Source organism: Ursus arctos, unplaced genomic scaffold, assembly GCF_023065955.2.
Source record: "Ursus arctos isolate Adak ecotype North America unplaced genomic scaffold, UrsArc2.0 scaffold_25, whole genome shotgun sequence".
Classification (NCBI taxonomy): domain Eukaryota; kingdom Metazoa; phylum Chordata; class Mammalia; order Carnivora; family Ursidae; genus Ursus; species Ursus arctos.
Window position 1 is genome coordinate 25,115,583 of NW_026622930.1, and position 17,272 is coordinate 25,132,854.

A 17,272-nucleotide genomic window follows, 5' to 3' on the forward strand; every position below is an offset into this window, starting at 1 on the left:
TAATGCCAGATAAGCAGGCAGGATTAAAACAGACAGAAAGAATGGACAAGGGGGAGCTGTCATCACCCTGGCCAGTCTAGAGTGATTATTAATAACGATAAGCAGGAGAATGGAAATAATAAAGGAATAATGAACTGGTCCTGAAAGTGACAGGAGATTGAATCTGATAGAAGGCTGAGCCCTGGGTGCCTGCTGCCCTAGCAGTGGGGTGAGGCCACAGGAGCCGAGTTTGCCATGGGGGCTCAGGGCCGGGGTGGGAGTGGGGGGAAGGCTTCGCTTCTTTCAGGGAGGCCAAAGACCCAGGAGGCTGATCTGACCCGAGGCCCAATTAAACTTACATTCACCCTCTTTCCTCCAGGTGAGTATAGGCCTTAATGTCCTAACGTGCATCAAAAGCCCCCTGTGCTTAAAATGCAGATTCCCAGGCCCAACCGCCGCAATTCTGATTCCCCATGTCTGGGGGTTTGGATTGCCCAGGTCCAGCTGGCAGGCAGGCATCTGTGTTTTGTAAGCCTCCCTAGGAGGGTCCGGTGCGGGTGGTCTGTGCACTGTGCTTTGAGAGACACCAATCTTATGCCAACCTGGAGGAGGGGGCACGTTTCACTTTTGGATCATTCCAAAAACACATCTGACAGCAGCTGCCAAAGGACGGAGAGTGGAGGGGGAAGGGAGGTGAACGGAGGCCTTTTGCACAAGCGCCACAAAGCCGTGGGCCTGCGTGCAGGGTGGGGTGCACACCGGAATCGGCCGCACTTGTTGGGCCCTGGCCGAACGGCACTGGCGCCGACAGACACAAACATTGCCGTCTCCTTTGACCGGTGCTCGCAAACAAAATGTCCACGGTAGCCAGAAGGAGGAGGCAGGGACCAGGGCGGACGGCGTGGCCCAAGCCCTGCCCCACTCCTCCAGTCAGTGCTTTGAGGGACAGTGCTCTCAGCACTGCTGGATCTTTCCAAAAAAGCAGAGGTCTGTTTGGTTTTCCTAGGACACTCTGGATCTTTCAAGATTGACCACTCATCCAGAAAGGGCAGGGGCAGTGTTTTAGCCGGTACTGTGAGGGCAGAGTACAGCCTGTGCGCCAGAGCTTGCCAGGTTCTTGAAGAGGGCTGGGGTTTGGGAAGGTGCTTGTTTAAAATGCACACTCTCAGGTGTTCTCTGCTCAGACTAATCCGGTGGCTTGGGGACAGGAGCCTGTATATTTGATAAGCTCTGGGGATGCTTCTGACGCAGGTCGTCCATGCCACGTGACCACCTCTGAGAAACCCCGCCTTGCAGATGCTCTCCTTTTGCTTCCAGACTCCAGGAAAACACTTTGAACAGACTTCTTAAAGGAGGCTGGGAAGAAGACCCGATGTCCTTGTCTCCGAGGCAGAACACCCTATACCCAGTTCTCCCATTGTGCGGAATCAATGGGCAGAGCTTCAAGGGGCAGAGCCCTCTATCAGGGCTTACTGAGGGAGACCCTGACTGGGGGAACTGTCAGCAGAAGGAAGCGACAGGACGCTGATGATACACAAAACAGGAAGGGACACTACTCACCTCGCCGGGTGCTTCATGAGCACGAAACAAGAAAGGCCTGGGTTTAAGCCTCATTTGTCCTTGCCTCTAAAGTAGGTATGACTCAGTTCCCACGTCCTGGGAGTTGAGAATTTAGAGGGAGGTGAGGCACAGAAAGCATTTTGTTGGGGTGCTGGGGTGGCTCAGTCGGTTAAGCAACTGACCCTTGCTTTCGGCTCAGGTCATGATCTCAGGGTCTTGAGATCGAGCCCCATGTGGGAGCCCCTGCTCGGTGGAGAGTCTGCACGAGATTCTCTGCCTCTGCCCCTCCTCCCCGCTCTCTCATGCTTTCTCTAAAATAAATAAATAAAATCTTTAAAAAAAAAAAAAGCAAGCAAGCAAGCGTTTTGTCCATTGTCTGATATCTGGTAAGGGCTTCACAAACAGTAGCTATGACTATTACTAGAGGCAGAACGACAGGAACAAGGACACAAAGCTAACAAGGACAATGCAGAGACTTAGCTCTTGGTTGTAACCAGGTACAAAGCTGTCTCGGTGACAAGCACCGGACACCATGCCTGGCACAGAGCACTCACCAGTGTATTAAAAACAGAGGAACGAAAGGCACGCAGGGGATTCCAACTCTGATTTCCCCTCTAAAACTAAATATGACACCCCGCCCCCAGCCTCCCACACACAGACTGGCCTCTTCAAGCCAGGCCTCCTCTGCCCCACCATGCGCCACCCAAGTGTTCTCCCTGTGACCTCACCATCTCGCTCCCCTCAGCGTCCCACTGCCCTGGAGCAGCTGTCCCAGGGGACGAGCGTTCTCTCTGCCATTCCTTACCCAGTGGGTGCACTGGGATGGGCAGGAGAGCCGCCTGTCTTATCTGGGGCTTGATGACGGTCCAGCAGAAGGAATTCGGAGGTGAGGCAGCGCCAGGGTGGAACAGGGTCCCTCAGAGAGCCCCCAGTTGGGAGGGACTGGGCTCAGTCTGAGTGACCACCCGTGGGGAACGGCTAGTGAGGGGATGGAATGGTGGGGCGGCAAATCCATGGACTTGTGTCCATCGTTAAAAAGAATGAGGAAGAGAGAGGGAAGTTCAAGATGTGTCCCTAAGTGGACAAAGTCAAACATGGGCCATACTTGCAGAATGATCCCAGTAACATAAATAAAGCCAAATTCTAGATCTCTATCTGTATGTCCATGTCTAGGTAAACACACTGAAATATCTGGAAAAACACCACGGTCACTTCTGGGGGGGCCTCCAGGATGGATGGGGCAGGGCAGAGTGAAAAGGAATATTCATTACATTTAGAAACATAATTTTTAACTTAGTGAATGTATATTCATTATATAAGTAAAGATAATAAGCATTTGTAGGCTTTTAAAGAAAAAAATACCTTTTTTTTTAAAAAGGGCTGGCATTGAAAGTTTTTATAACCCTGCTCATGCCCTAGCTCAGAAGAACGACTGCAACGCACACACTGGCCCAGCCTGCTCTCTCTGGGGTCACATCTTCTTTAAACAGTCTTGGGTCTTCAAGGTTCTCTGTGTCCTTCCTTACTCTGGGCTCTGCAGACCCATGCTTCCATTAGAATGTCAAAAATGATTTCCAGATGCCCATGTTTTACTTCAAATTGGACCATCTGCTGTCCCCAATCGTCAAATTTACTGGATTTCCCTTTCATGGACAATCACGGAAAATTAAACAGCAGATAAGAGGTAAAAGCTCGCCCTGGAGTCTGAGCAGCCCCCTGGGCGGGGGCTCTGGGGCCGAGGTGGCCTGGCAGCGCCTCTCTGCTTCCCGGCCTGCTTCTCAGGGACAGCCAGGCTGCCCGGCGCCGTGGCCTGGGGGACACTGTGGGACAAACACAAACGCCCCCACCTTGTGATCAGATGGTGAGCGGTGACGGGGAGAATCTTTGTAAAAGTCATGTTTACTGAGGTAGAACTTATCCATAATAAAAATCACCCTAAAGTGGATAGTTGATGAGTTTTACAAATATAAACACACATGTAACCACCACCACCACCACAGTCAAGCTATGGAACATATCCATCACCCCAAAAAGTTCCCTCCTGCCCTTTGCAACCAATCCCCACCTGCCCTGCCTGCCCCACCCAGGTTTTGGTTTTGATTTTGTTTTATTCTGTTCTCTATTCAAAGAGCTCAACTATTTTTTTTTTCTCTTTGCTTAGCTTCCCCTACTAAGTACCATCTCTGTCCTCCTATGCCTTGTGAGGCATCTTTCTTATTTGGTCTTTGCTGCTTCATTATCTTTGTCCTTAAAACTGTAAGAACACCGCGGTTGTCACCGTGCCTTGGGGGAAATGTAGCACTGTCCACTGGGCTTGCATAAGAGCACCTGGCCCTTCACAAGCCCCCCGCAGACTCCCCTCTGCCCACAGACAGCACGCCATCTGTACCGTTGTGCGGTGCCTGGCCCCGCCCCGCCGAAGTCTGGGGTACAGCTGCCCGAACTCCCACCCTCTGTGGCGATGCCCCCCGATCCTGATGGGCAACAGGTAGTTCTCTGGAGGGCACATCCTTGTCTCCAAGCAGCCTGCTGTGCCAGGACAGCCCTGTTCTCTGCCCGTCAAGCCACACAAAGAGGTTCTTCACGCCCAATCTCAGCAAAACAAAAAGGGGTGTGTGTGTGGGGGGGAGCTGTTTCCTCTCCCTGCTGCAAGGAAACCGAATTCCTTTTTGCCAAATGCCTGCCAGGCCTACTCAGTTGGATTCGTTTCCAAGTTGGCATGAGTGACAGAGGAATCCACCTCTAGCCAAACTCCTTCTATCCCTCTCCAGGAATCCCACACCCCAGCTGCCACTGGGGCTCATGAGGCATGTGGCTTTGGAGAAGAGGCCATACCGCTCCTTGGCCCTGCCCAGGGATGGGCCCGCCCCATCTCCTTGGACCACCCCAGGCCCACTGTTTGGATCCCTGAGGAAGCAGACACCAAGTCATGAAGGCCTGTGAAAGATGGAGAGGGGAGGAAGCAGGAGTGGCAGGGAAAGCCTTCAGGTGGTGATGAAGGTCTGTCACCAGTGAAGAGAGAGGGGGAAGGCGGGAAGACCCAGCGGTGAGAGTCTCAGACCACGGGGCCGCTCTTGAGAAAGTCCTAGCCGGCCCCAGAGAGACCTCTGGAGGAAAGACTGCCATGGAGGAGTTGTGCCGACCAGGAATGGCGAGCCTTTGCCACCACTAGGTTTAGTAACCGGCTGGGTGCTGCCTGCACTCTGGGGCAGACCCCGAAGGCTCCATCGCTGGAGGCTGTCTGTTAACTATGTCCTCTCTCTGGAAGGGTGAGCTGAGGGGTGCACCCTCGGGGCTGTCCCTCCTCCTGAGCACAGCATGGAGCCCCTCCTGCCTGATGGATACAGGTGCTCTTCTGCCCCTGAAGCCCGCAAGCCAGACACGCTCTCTGCAGGCTTGGCTCCCCCCAACTTCCTAACGCCCCAGTGGTGTGCTCGAGGCGCCGGTGGCTGCTGTAGAAAGAAGGCAGCAAACCTTCTACCTTTCTTGACTGCTGAGTTGGACGGTATTCCTGAGCAGACACCATTAGCTCCAGGGCAGAGTTTGACCAGTTCAGTAGACCGCAAATGGCTAACCAGTCACTGGCCCAGGACTTATCCCAGGACTCCGCTCAAAGTCTTGTCAGATCCATGCTGGACACAGTGTCAGGCTTCCCGATCAGAGGAGGAGAAGCTCATGGCAGGCAAACTGGATCCTCTCCAGAACTTGCGTGATTTTAGGTTGCACATTGGCCGGAGGGTCCTGGTTACTGACAAAGGACACGCCAAGTTCCAGTCTCGAACATGACCTTGTGTAAAGGCTCTTGGGGGGCAGAATCCTCATCGGCAAGGAGGAGGCTGGGCAGGGGTCTCACAGTCAAGGCCTGGAGTGGCCCAGCTAACACATAAGTGGGGCAGGAGCAGGGGGCATGCTGAACCACCCCTACTTAAAGGAGCCGTCACTTCTTTGCTCAAGCCAATCACCACCATAGGAGCCATGGCCCCAGAGTGGACGAATCCCCCAATTTCCTCAGAGAAGCCAGAAATCTGGGTTTAATGTGAAACCTTTCCATTTTTAATGCTGATAATTAACTAAATGATTTTAAAAAGTGTGTAGGCCAATCAAACATGTCCTATGGGTCAAAGTCAGCCTGTAGGCCCCCAGTTCATGACCTTGGGGTGGACGCCCACAGAGGTCCTCTCCAGGCCTAACACCCATGACTTCCTGCAGGGAATAACCAGCGATCACTGACGGTCCTGGTGTGATCAGAACTACCCCTCGCTGGGTGCCAGACACCTGATGTGAAGCAGGCATTTGATCACCCCAGAGCCTGGGAGGCAGTAATGATTTTCTACCTCACTCTATAGACGCGGAAACCACCGCACAGACACCTGTGCAAAGTTGTGCAGGTACAGCGTGGAGGAGCAGAAGTGCAAACCCGCGTCGTCTGTATTCCTAGCCACGGCGCCCTCCTGCCTTGCTGCCTCTCCGTAGATCACGGACTCCCGAGGGACGCTTTGCCATAAGCAGCCCAAACGGCACCCAGGGGGATTCTGGGACTGGTACTTGGGAGGGCACCCCAAGATCTCTGCATTCTTGCCACCCAGGGCTGCGGCTCCCTGACCCTTGCCCCTCCCAGTGCAGTCGCTTACGTCACAACTCTGGGCTGCTGGTGGGTCGGATCTACTGCAGCAGAGACGGGAAAGAGACCGTTCTGCAGGACTCTCACGGGTCTTCTCTCAGCCCCTTCAGAGGCAGGTGTTTTCTTGCAGCGAGCATGCGGAGGGGACCCCCCTCCTCCCCAAGGCCGCGCTGCCTGCCGCAGCTGCCGCAGATGTTCCTGGGCGCGCTGGCCAGCCGTCGTTCCGCGGGAGCCAAGAGCCCCAGCAGCCCGGGAATTCTGGGCTAATGCTCAGCCCTGGCATGGTCCCCTCTCTTGCTGACCCCTCCGGTCCAGGCCACCACGACAGATGCTGGGAACATATGCCGGGAATTAATGCGCTCCGTCACAGCCACAAGAGGGCCCGCTGCTTCCTCCGTCGGCTTCTGCCACCCTCGCTTTCTGAGTTCTACCTCGCCAACAGAAAAATTGGCCTTTTCCTTCCTCCCTTGCTCCCAGCCCCCCTCCACCAGGCTTTCTCTTCATGATCCGGAGCCCACTGCCAAAGGTATCTGACTCCCAAAGAACCCCCTCCTTCCCCACATCTTGGAGAGGATCAAAGGGTCTGGAAGAAGCCCAGAGTCACTCCTCCCAGCTTTGTGTCTCCAGACAGCTTATGTCCCAACCGTGCTGGAACTGAGAAGTGCTGGTGTTTTGTTTTGGTTTTGTTTTTCCTTTTCTGAAGGGAAGTTCGTCTCTTTCTTTGAGGCACCCGTCCAGTCTTTCCTTACACCTAACTCAAATCACTGTTACTGCAGCTGATTTTCAGGATAGCACCACGCGGATGAACTGTGGGGACACATGGGTGTTGTTCTTTGTCATCTTTATTCTTTCCTCTAAGGAGAGGTTGGCAAAATCATGTGAACAGCCTGATCGTAAATATTTTAGGCTTTGCAGGCCACATGGTCTCTGTCACAACTAAGTTCTGCCATCACAGCACAAAGGCGGCCACAGACGGTACGTAAACAAAAGAGCACAGCTCTGTTCCAGTTAAACTTTTATAAGAATGGGTGGCAGGCTGGATTTGGCCCGTGGGCTGCAGTTTGCAGACCCCACCTGTGTACTTCCTGGTGGACATTCCAAGTTCCCTCTCTCCCCACTTTCACCTCCACTTTGCAATGGATGGTTTGGGGTTCTTCCACCCATCTGGAAAGCCTCTGTCGTTTTCAAAACCAGTGCTTTGAAAACATAGATGAGACCTGTCTACTTCTCCACTCATTTGTGAGCCCCTTGGGGTCAGGACCATGTCTTGTTTGACGGTGAACTCCTAGCAGGCGCAAGGGGCTTTACAGAAACTCTAACAAACCCCCTTCTTACCCTGAAGAAGCTTCCAGGCTGGGGTGGGGGAGGAGGGGACAGACAGAAAAGCTCTGCATTCTCAAAACAGAGGTAAGTTCAGTGACAGGAAGGAGGGAGGGAGGGAGGAATCAGGAGATTGGGCCAACTGTAAACTTCACTGCCACCTTTGAAAAACTTAAGGAAAGGAAACAAATGAATGAACAAAAAATCAACTACTTAATTAATCCGGATACCCTAAAGTCCTGACAAACAAAACTGATACCCTGAAAACAGTTGGGCAGTTTCTTAAAAGTTAAACACAAATAATTCTCCAACTCTTCTGCCTGCTCTTTAACCTTTTTTGAAGTTTTATATCGTGTTTTTCTTTAAATAAATTTTTAAAAAAGTTAAATATAAACATAAACAAAAATATAAAAAATGACCCAGTGATTTCACTCCTAGGAATCTACCCAAGAGAAATGAAAACGTATGTCCACACAAAGACATGTACAGGAACGTCCACAGGGGTGTTATTCATAAGAGCCCCAAACTGGAAACAACTCCAGTGTCCGTCAACGGCTGCACGGTGAAACAGCGAGGTGCGGGTCCATCCAGCGGGATACCGTCCAACAATCAAAAGACCAGACTACTGACACATGCTACGGCATGGATGGACCATGAAAACATGGGACCTGAAAGCAGCCACCCTCGAAAGACCACATACTATGTGAGTCCCTGTCTATGCAGTTTCCAGAAACAACACATTGGTAGGGTCAGGAAGTAGATCAGGGGTTGCCTGGGGCTAGGAGTGGGAGCAGGGATTAACTGGAAACAGACACAAGGGAACGTTGGAGGGTGGTGACAATGTTCTGAAACAGGATTATGGGGATGGTTGCACAAGTTGGTGAATTTACCAAAATCACCGAGTTGTGTATTTTCGGTGGTGACTTCAAAGGCACGCATAGTGTACCTTAATAAAGTTGCTATAAAAACAAAAAACCCTGGTGCCAAACCATTCCATCCGTGGCTAAGAATTCATGAGAGGAAAGGAGGGCGATAACCCCTAGCAGAGCGCAGGTGTCGGTGCAGTAACATATCCAGGGGGATTTTCCCTATGTTCCCTTTTGGAGCCCATTCAGTTCTAAAATTTAGCAGTAGTCAGCTTTTATTGGGCGTCACTATCTTAAGAGGACAGTACTAATATCATCCCCAGTTTACAGATGAGAAAACAGGATCAGAAAGGGAAAGCAGCTCACTCAAAGACCCACAGCTACCGAGTGGGAGAGCTGGGACTGGAACACAGGCCTGCCTGATTCTGGAATCTGTGTTCTTTCCCCTGTGCCCTATCCCCATCCTCCCTGAAACCCCCTCCCCCCTCCCAGCTATCCATTCCCCAATGACTCTTTGGCCCCTGGGAGAAAAGCGTAGCACTGCTTGGGCAAAGCTGAGCAAGGATGCTAAGCTTCCTTATCTCACTGCAGCAAACACTACCTTTCATTCACATCTCCAGCACCAGGGCTCCCAGGAGCCACCCTGACACGAAGTAAGAGAAGCCCTGAATTACGTAAGCCGCACATTTTGGCCAAGCAACACCGAGCAGGTGCTAGCATCGGTTTCTGTCTGAAGCACATAGTTCCTAAAGCCTGTCTGGGGTGTCCTGGGGTTCGGCAAAGACGAGCCAACAACCAGGGACGGAGATGACCTCAGGTTCAGCTACAAGGCCTGCCCAGATGAATTTCTTGCTTGAGCTTTTCATCAGAGCTGTGAGTTTCCAGAGAGGATTCCACACAGCGGCCCGAAAACACCGCCGCGTCTGCCCCGCACACTGGCACACCCGGCTTGGCGGGGACCTGGCAGCAGCCTCTTGACCTCTGGTCTGTGGCAGACAGAGCTCATCGTTCTCCTCTCCCTCCGCGTAGCATCAGCTGTTCTGCTGCTTCTAGGCTGAGGCCGGAAGAGGCCGGGCAGCAGTCTGAGTGTTCCAAAGGCTGTCTGGCAAGGCTGAGGCAGCCTGGGAGTGCTCGTGTCACTGGAGAGCGTGGGCCCCACACATCTGAGGCCACGGGCACAGCAAGACAGAGGACCTCCTCTCCCCATGCCCCTTCCACCCCAGGCACGCTGACCTCCTCTGCTACTCAGACAAGCCAGGTGCCTGTCCTCCTGCTGGCTTTGCAAGTACTGTCCTCTCTCCCTGGAACACTATTCCCTAGTTACCAGTCTTGCCCCCCACTTCTCCACCTTCTCCAGATCTGTGCTCAAATGTCATCTTCTCAGTGAGGCCTCCACTTACCATGCCATTTAAAAATTGCAACCCCAGATCCCAGCACACCCTTCCCTGCTCCAGCTGTTTTTCCCCAGGGCACCCGTTACCACCCAGCATGCTGTGTGTTTGACTTATGCGGCCGCCTCCCCCCTCCCCCCACCTGCCATGTAAGTGCTATGTGGGAAGGGAGTTCGGCTTTCTAGTGCTCTCTCTGCAGTGCCTAGAACAGAGCCCGGCTCGTCCTGAGCAGCAATCCGTATCTCACGAAGGAACAAACTCCCCGACCATGGCCCAGCCTATGAACGGCATCTCTGCAGCTACCCCCAATGCCAAAGACACCACGGGAGATTTTGTCAGAGACCAGCTGGCGCATCTCAAGCCCGCTCAGAAGTGACATGAGCCAGCCTAAGAGAAACAGGTGAGAGGCCGGTCAACGTGCCACATGAAGGAGGCAGCAGCCCTGACACCCATCCCGTGCCTCCCCAACACGCCTATAGAAAACCACAGTGTGGGTACCTGTAGCTGCTTGTCCGTTCTGTCCTACCTCCTGAGCTCTCTTCTGGGTGCCCTCTGAAGTCTGGGCTGGGCAACACCGCTGGACGGAACATAAGGAAGGCAGCTCAGGGATCGGGTAAGAACTAGGTGGACAGAGGTTCTGGGACACCCTGTCAATGCCCAGGAGCTCTTGAGATGTGGCACTTGAAGGCTGTGGAAAGGACGAAGCCCAGACAGGTGAGGGGAGACTTGGCCATCCACGGCCTGAATCTGACTCTTGGCCACGCTTAGCTATGACTTCGAGCTGCTCCTCACCCAGGTCTGCAGGCTTCATCCTTCCCCCCCTGGGGCCCGGACTCGGGAGCTCAGCCATGTTGAGAGGCTTCACACCTAGGCCTGACAGAAGCCTTCTGCTCTGTGGTCACTCCATGCAAAAAGGGATGCCTGGGCCGGGGGGTGGAGGGTGGTGGCAGGTAGCTTCTCCCAGTACACTGCTAATTCTGCCTGCTATACACTAGATGACCTTCCCCAGCTGAAGGCAGCAGCAGATTCCTTTTAACACAAACGTGAGAAGTATAGTGGTGTCAGATATCTCCGTTTTGAGTTCCAGCTCCGCCACTAAGTAGCTGGATAATCTTGGACAATCTCTTTCCTTCTCTGAGCCTCAGTTTCCTTATCTGTAAAATGGGACAACAACACCTGTGTTTCGCTGGGCAGTTGTGAGGATTAAACAGGATCACGCGTACGTGCTGAGCCCAGTGCCTGGCTTGTGGTGAAGGCTCAGTACATGGGAGACCTTGCTGCTGTGGCTATCATAAAATAAAGGGAGGAGGTCAACCCCTAGCCACCTGCTCGGGCTGGCCGCAGACCGCCCAAGTGTATCAGAGACCTGAGGCAGCGGAATTGGCTGGTAGTTAAGGTACTAAAATACTTTTCCCCTTTGGGTTTCAGAATGGTGCTCAAGAAAAACCAGAGTGGGCGGAAACTTCTCAGTGACCATGGGAATTATTCCAAAGGGGGGCTAAGAGCGTGACTCTGGAAAAGAAGGAAAAGGGGCCCCAGAGCCACTAAATCCCTGAGTTTCTAATTAACAGCTGAGCAGTCTCTTTGCTGGCTCTGGAGCCCTCCTGGCTCACTGGGGAAGGGCACTAGTAGTCATACAAAAATAACCCCCCAGCGGGTTTTTGAAGTGTTGAGCCTCTTTGTTTTACTGAATTTTAATGAAGGGCTTTCCAGGCAGGATAAGAGCAGCACTCAGCACTCCCCATGGCCTCAGAGTGGGGCTTAGTCAGCGCTGCCAGCCTGCATGGGCCGGATCCAAAGTGGCACCTAGGAGAGGCAGGCAGGGAGATGTCCCTGTCCTCAGATGAGAGGTCTTGGGGGAGAGAGTGAGAAAAACAAAAACAAAAGATGTCTCTGTTTAGAAAGAAGGTTGGGCTCTGCTCCAGATACTGGCACAGTGTGGAAACAGGCAGCGATGATGCTTGGGGGAGCAACGGAGACAAGCAGCTATGTCTCTGAAAGGTCAGAGGGAGTCCCAGGCTCTCTGAGAGAGTGCTTCTGTGGAATGCTCCGGGCTGCCAAGCTGGCCCCTGCTAATGAGAACCAGCAGCCAGGCTCTGGGAAGCTGGGGCGGAAGGGAAGGGAAGGGCACGCCTTGGGAGCCCCAGGCATGGGCTTCGAGAAGAAAGGAGAAAGGGGGCCCCCAAACCCCGCCGTGAGGAACCGGTCCCCTTAGCACACCCACTTCTTGCTGTCTCCTCAGCTAAGCCGTCTGCCAGCATGAAAGAGACAGTGCTACGCCACTGACGTAACTGAACTGAACGTGCGCAGTGAGAGAGGCACCCCGCCCGGCCCTCCCCGGACCCCGGCAGCTAGCAGCTCGCAGCCTCCCGTACCCCTGCCTCCAGGTGCTTACAAGTAGATGGATGCTCCGGGGAAATGCTGTGGCCTCCGTGAGCCGAACAACGTCCGGGAGGAGCGCCGTTCCTCTCCCCCCGAGTCTAGCTTTCCCTCACGCTCTTCAACAGCGGGGGGCATCCCTGTCAGACTGCTTAAAAGCTGCCCTCCTTCACTCTTGACGAAGCTTTTCAAGAGGCTGCTGGAAAGAAATGGAAGAGATGGCCACAGAATAAAGTAATTTATTACAACGGAATGATCCAATGTGGTCTACTGAAAATAAGTATTTTTATGACAAAATATTCCATATAAAAATTCTAAGCTGCTCGCAAGCTTCAGGTTTAGGCTTATGGCATTTTTTTCAAGTCCAAAGCAGAAATTACTCTGTGCGGGGAGAGCTGTCTGTTGACCCCGCAGGGCTCAGGGATGTGCGGGCTGTCCCAGGGGCTCCTCCTTCTCTGCCTGCTGCAGGTCCCACTCGGTGAGGAGTTCGGAGGACACCTCAGTGTACAGATGGTCCCAGTCCCAGCTGACGTCATCCTGCCAGGAGAGGTATCACTGGGTCAGAGGAAGGAAGGCCTTTCCCCTCCGTCACAGCCAACCTCCCCTGCCCCCTCCCCCCCACATTGTCATAGCCAACCTCCCCCCCGCCACATGGGCCCCAGGAAGGCCGAGCTCACGCTGGGGAGCCGGCGGCCACAGGAATGACGCAGCCCAGAGAAGGCGCTCCTGTGGCTACTCACCTCTCGGACTTCATGCTCTGGTGCAAGGACTTTGGTGAGGAGCTTCAGGTCAATCTCTCCATCCTGTGAATGCAAACAAGCGCACAAACCAGCTTATGCACCCCGGGGGACCTCCGGACAACTATCTCTTTGCAAAGTGGGTCAGCATGAGTGTGGTAGGACTTCCCAACCCAGACCTGCTAAAAATGTGAGTGGACCGCACAGCCACTGAGGGAGGAGGGACCACAGGCACATCCTACAGGTTGGACATTCTTTGCAGGAAGGTCGACACCGAGAGGGCAGGGCGTGACAGTGACAGGTCTACAGGGCCACAGTGTCTACCGATGCCAGTGGGCAGCCATGGAGGCGGTGAGAGCCTGGCCCCGGGAGACACTGGGTTAGGCTGGGTCTAGGGATGCTGCAGTACCCGGGGATGATGGCTCTGCAGCCTCAGAGCCCCGGGGAGGAGATGCTGCCTGGAGCTGGCCCCTCTGGGCAGAAGCTGTTCCACTCACCAAGGTCTGGAAGGCTGCATACTTCATGAGGTCGTTGTCCAGGTCACGGTAGGTCATCACCCGGTTTACCTGGATGCTGTAGCAAAGAGAGAAGGTGAGGGGGACCCTAGGCAGGACCAGTTCCAGGAGAACTATGGGGCCACCGTCCCCGGAGTCTTCTAGGCAGCTGGGAAGGACCAAAATGGGAAGAATATGCCTAGGAAAATGGCACGGAACCCATCACCAGAAATACCCGATCTCCACTTGGGGGGCAGCACCCTTGTACATGGGATTTGGAATGTATTAATTCACATGTTCTCTGCCTCCCGCTAACTTCCTACTTAAGGTACCTGGGAGGGGCGGCCACCTGCAAAGCAAAGTCTTCTTCCTGTACTTCTTCCAGATCCGGAATAACAGGAATGTCTGCAAGGAGAGAAGGAGACCAAACTGTCAGCGGCACACACAGGGAGGGGTCTTGCCCACTTCTGCGTGCATTCCTTATGCCTTCAATATGCCGGCTGTGGGGCTGCGGGCCGGGGGCAGAGTGGGCACTTGGACATGATCTTCAGCCTCTAGGGGTTCCCAGTCTTGGGCTGTGTGGTCCTGAAGCATGAATTCAAAGGCAGACTTCACAATCTCTGAATCCCAGGCCCTACCCCAGCACCTGCTGGATGAGAACCTCCTGGGTGGGGCTCAGGATTCTGTATTTCTTCCCAAGATTTCTTTGGTGATCCTGATGTATGCTCCAGGTCAGGAGCCCTTGGAGTGGATCTCCCAAGGAGAGAGGTAAAGAAATGAGAAGAGAGTCCCAGACCGGGCTTGGGAAGTCTGTTGGAGGAGCCGGCGAATGAGCCTGGCCCGGCCAGAGACAGAGGAACTGAGAAAGCGTAGCGCCCTGAGGTGGGTGTCACTATGAACGCAGTGTCCCCTGACCAAGGCCCACACGTGCATTAGCTCATCGGAATCCCTGCAATCGTCACAGCCGTCATGGCCCTGAGCCTGACTCTGAAGGACACTTTACACCTAAGGATGTGACCCGGCTTTCCAGGGGTGTCCCCGGGCTGTCTCTACTTGCCAAGTCTGATAGAATAAACAATGCCGATTCTAGAGATGACACTTCTCTTGTGGTGTCACAGAGATGTCCCTTCTCCAAACCCTCCATATGAGACAGACATCCAGACACAGGAGGACACAGGAGGCCCCTTCTCTCATCAGTCGAACACAATCATGCAAACGGAGAAGCCGAGAGATAGCAATGTAATGGTGGTGACTTGCTGGAAACAGCCCATCTTGTCATGGGGACAACCTAACACCCTAAAGCATTTCCTTTTCCAAACGAGCATCACTGACTAGAGGAGGGGTTTTGTTTGTCTTAACCGGTCCGAGTAAAAAAAGAGATGGGGCCGGAAAAAAAGGCCAAGTGGAGAGATACAATCCTAGAATTCCCAACCTAGCTGCAAACAATAAAGGGGGAAAACATCCCAGAGAGGACAGAATAGTGAAGAAACCCTTCATTTTTGCTTCCATGGATTGAATTCACTTTTTTTTTTTTTTTTTTTTTAAAGAGACGCAGCATTGTTCCAAGACCAACTGGGAAGACCCTTGCCGTTTCCAGGCTATTCATTCTCTAGGCTTTGCCATGGCTCTAGTTCACCTAAGCCCGAGCATAGCAATGTCAACACCGAGCCTGGTGCCTTTATCACTGCTTCTGACTACAGGGTTACAGATGCCGAACCTGGAAAGAGAGGAAGTGTGCGAGGGAGAGACAGAGACACAGAAAACAAGACGGAGAGAGAAAGAGGGTGATTAAAAGAATAAAAAGGGGTTTAGAAAAGAAATGGCTGATAGGGGAAATACAGCACACTTGCATGCCACCCCCAAAATAATGAACCCCATTCAGTCAGTCCTCTGTCCAGAAAGCAGCTGTGCAGAGCTCAGAGGCTCTCTCTCTCTCCTGCTGGAGAATTAGAGAGGGAGTTCTCTAAGATTCTATCTCTTATGCTAATAGGAATTTAGCTTTCTTGTCCACTCTGGCTCTGTGTGATTAATACTGTCCATGGCGATGAGAGCTGCCGACACCACCGTGCCTGAGCCCGGGCCGAGCGGGGCTCCCAGGCTGCAGAGACGGCGCAGATCTTGGGGCCGGACAGGGAGGAAGCTGGCTGTGCCATGCGCCATCAGCACTGTGACAGTTTTGGAGGGAGCCAGTCAGCGGCTCCTGGCTCTCCTCGGGTGTGGAGTCCAGCCTGAGATGAATATTCAGAAGGTGGTAAGAGGAGGCCCCATGCTGGGTTTAGGGCTCAGGACGGGGGTCTTCCCAAAGTCCCCCTTTCCTCCACAGCACTAGCATTTGGGTCCTGTCAACTCTGCCCAGCTTCTCCCAGCTCGGAGGAACTGCACTTCTGCCCAATGTCCACTTGGACTCCCCGCGGGCTTCCCTCTTCAGCCCCACCCCCCCCCTCCAAATGCCAGCCCCCCCCCCCCAAATGCGCACAAAGGAGTGTGGGGCTGGCCCATCTGTGACAGATCAGAGGTCAGCCCGGGCCTTGGCAAAGGGGCCTCTCAGACTGGCACTGGTGAGGCTGGCCACACAGTGGGATTTCTCTCTAATTGGAAGCCTGGTGCCCAACAGAACCCGGTGAACCGCCTGAGTGGGACAGAGCCAGCGATGACAGCCAGGCCAAGGCGAGCTGGAACATTCCGGTGCAGTGACAGCTTGAGCCATCGCAACGGAGTGGGGCTGTCCAACTCCCGGCCCCCGTGGAACAGGTGGCTATGGAGCAGGTTTTGGGCAAACTTCAAAGAACTTCACAATTTTACAGTTCCTGATTTCCTACCCGAGACAAGGGCTTACGTATACGTAATTTGTTCTTGGAAATATTTGTCTCTCCTTCCCACCCTCCCCCCATCTCACACACACACACACACACACACACACACACCCCACCATAAACAAACCTAGAAAAAGAAAATGGACTTGAGAAATCTGCTTCTTCCCAAGACTACCTACACGGATTTCTCAGTTACAGCTGCTTGGCCTGCAAGTCTGGAGCGGGGACCCAGTCTGATTCAGAATGTCAAACTGAACTCTCAGAATGTCACTAATGCAACAGTGCTTGTCATCTATGCTTACATTAAAAACAACTTAAATAAAATAAAATAGAAAGCACGTGATTTTAACAGACAGGGTCTGCTCTAGCGCTGCTGAAAAGCCACCACTGTTTAAAAAAATTTAATAGTTCCATGAACCTTATTCTAATTTTGTTCCGTGCTGCTAAAAGGAAGAAGAACAGGAACAGAAACCGTACGTGGGTTAATTATACGGGTAGGATGCCCATGCCACGGTTAAGGGCACAGGCCCGGGAGGCGGGGGGCTGGCTTTTGATCCTGGCTTCCCCATGTACCAGCTCTGTGACTTCATCCTCTCTGTGCCTCAGCTGCTTCATCTGTACAACGGGGATCATAATTACACCCACCTCATACGGTCATTAGAAGTATTAAATGCAACCATCTTTATAAAACACTCATCACTGTGCTCAGAACATAATTAACAGATGAAGTGTTGAGCTTGGAGAGAAGCTCACGGCCCCACCTTCATTTTCTCATTTAGCTCGCCCATGCTGCGGGCGAGAACAGCAAGGCTCAGCTAGATGAAGCAGCTTCCTGAGCTGAGATCATCCACAACGGACAGTGAAAGCTTCCAGCTCCGTCCGACCGTAAGCCGTGAGCTCATCCGCACCCACTTGGGCTTTCTTGGGGGGGGGGGCAGTGAGCCTGGACAGCTGTTACTCCGCCTGAGACTCGTCGTCCTCAGTTCTGGGTACTTCTCTCTTTTTTTAAAAAGATTTTATTTATTTATTTGACAGAGAGAGACAGCCAGAGAGAGAGGGAACACAAGCAGGGGGAGTAGGAGAGGAAGAAGCAGGCTCCCAGCGGAGGAGCC

The 17,272-nt window shown here is 53.3% G+C and overlaps 2 protein-coding genes across 9 annotated transcripts in view; both read right to left on the reverse strand.

The window, feature by feature from the left end:
• GPATCH2L (G-patch domain containing 2 like) overlaps window positions 1-10,327 on the reverse strand; it is a 124,416-nt gene extending 114,089 nt beyond the window's left edge. For all 4 annotated transcript variants that reach the window (XM_057318569.1, XM_057318570.1, XM_057318568.1 and 1 more), the window contains exon 1: window positions 10,236-10,327. In XM_057318569.1, coding sequence (XP_057174552.1) covers window positions 10,236-10,327 — 92 coding nt within the window. The remainder of the gene's footprint in view (window positions 1-10,235) is intronic.
• Window positions 10,328-12,223: 1,896 nt separating this feature from the next.
• Window positions 12,224-17,272, reverse strand: part of IFT43 (intraflagellar transport 43) — a 79,404-nt gene continuing 74,355 nt past the window's right edge. For 3 of the 5 annotated variants that reach the window (XM_026519451.4, XM_057318572.1, XM_044391307.3), the window contains 4 exons: window positions 13,680-13,752; window positions 13,351-13,426; window positions 12,857-12,919; window positions 12,339-12,653 (listed from right to left, as the gene is read on the reverse strand). In XM_026519451.4, coding sequence (XP_026375236.1) covers window positions 12,534-12,653; window positions 12,857-12,919; window positions 13,351-13,426; window positions 13,680-13,752 — 332 coding nt within the window. In that variant the 3' untranslated portion in view covers window positions 12,339-12,533. Of the gene's footprint in view, window positions 12,316-12,338; window positions 12,654-12,856; window positions 12,920-13,350; window positions 13,427-13,679; window positions 13,753-17,272 lie in introns of those variants that run through there. The other 2 variants (XM_057318573.1, XM_044391306.3) reach the window with 2 other exon arrangements.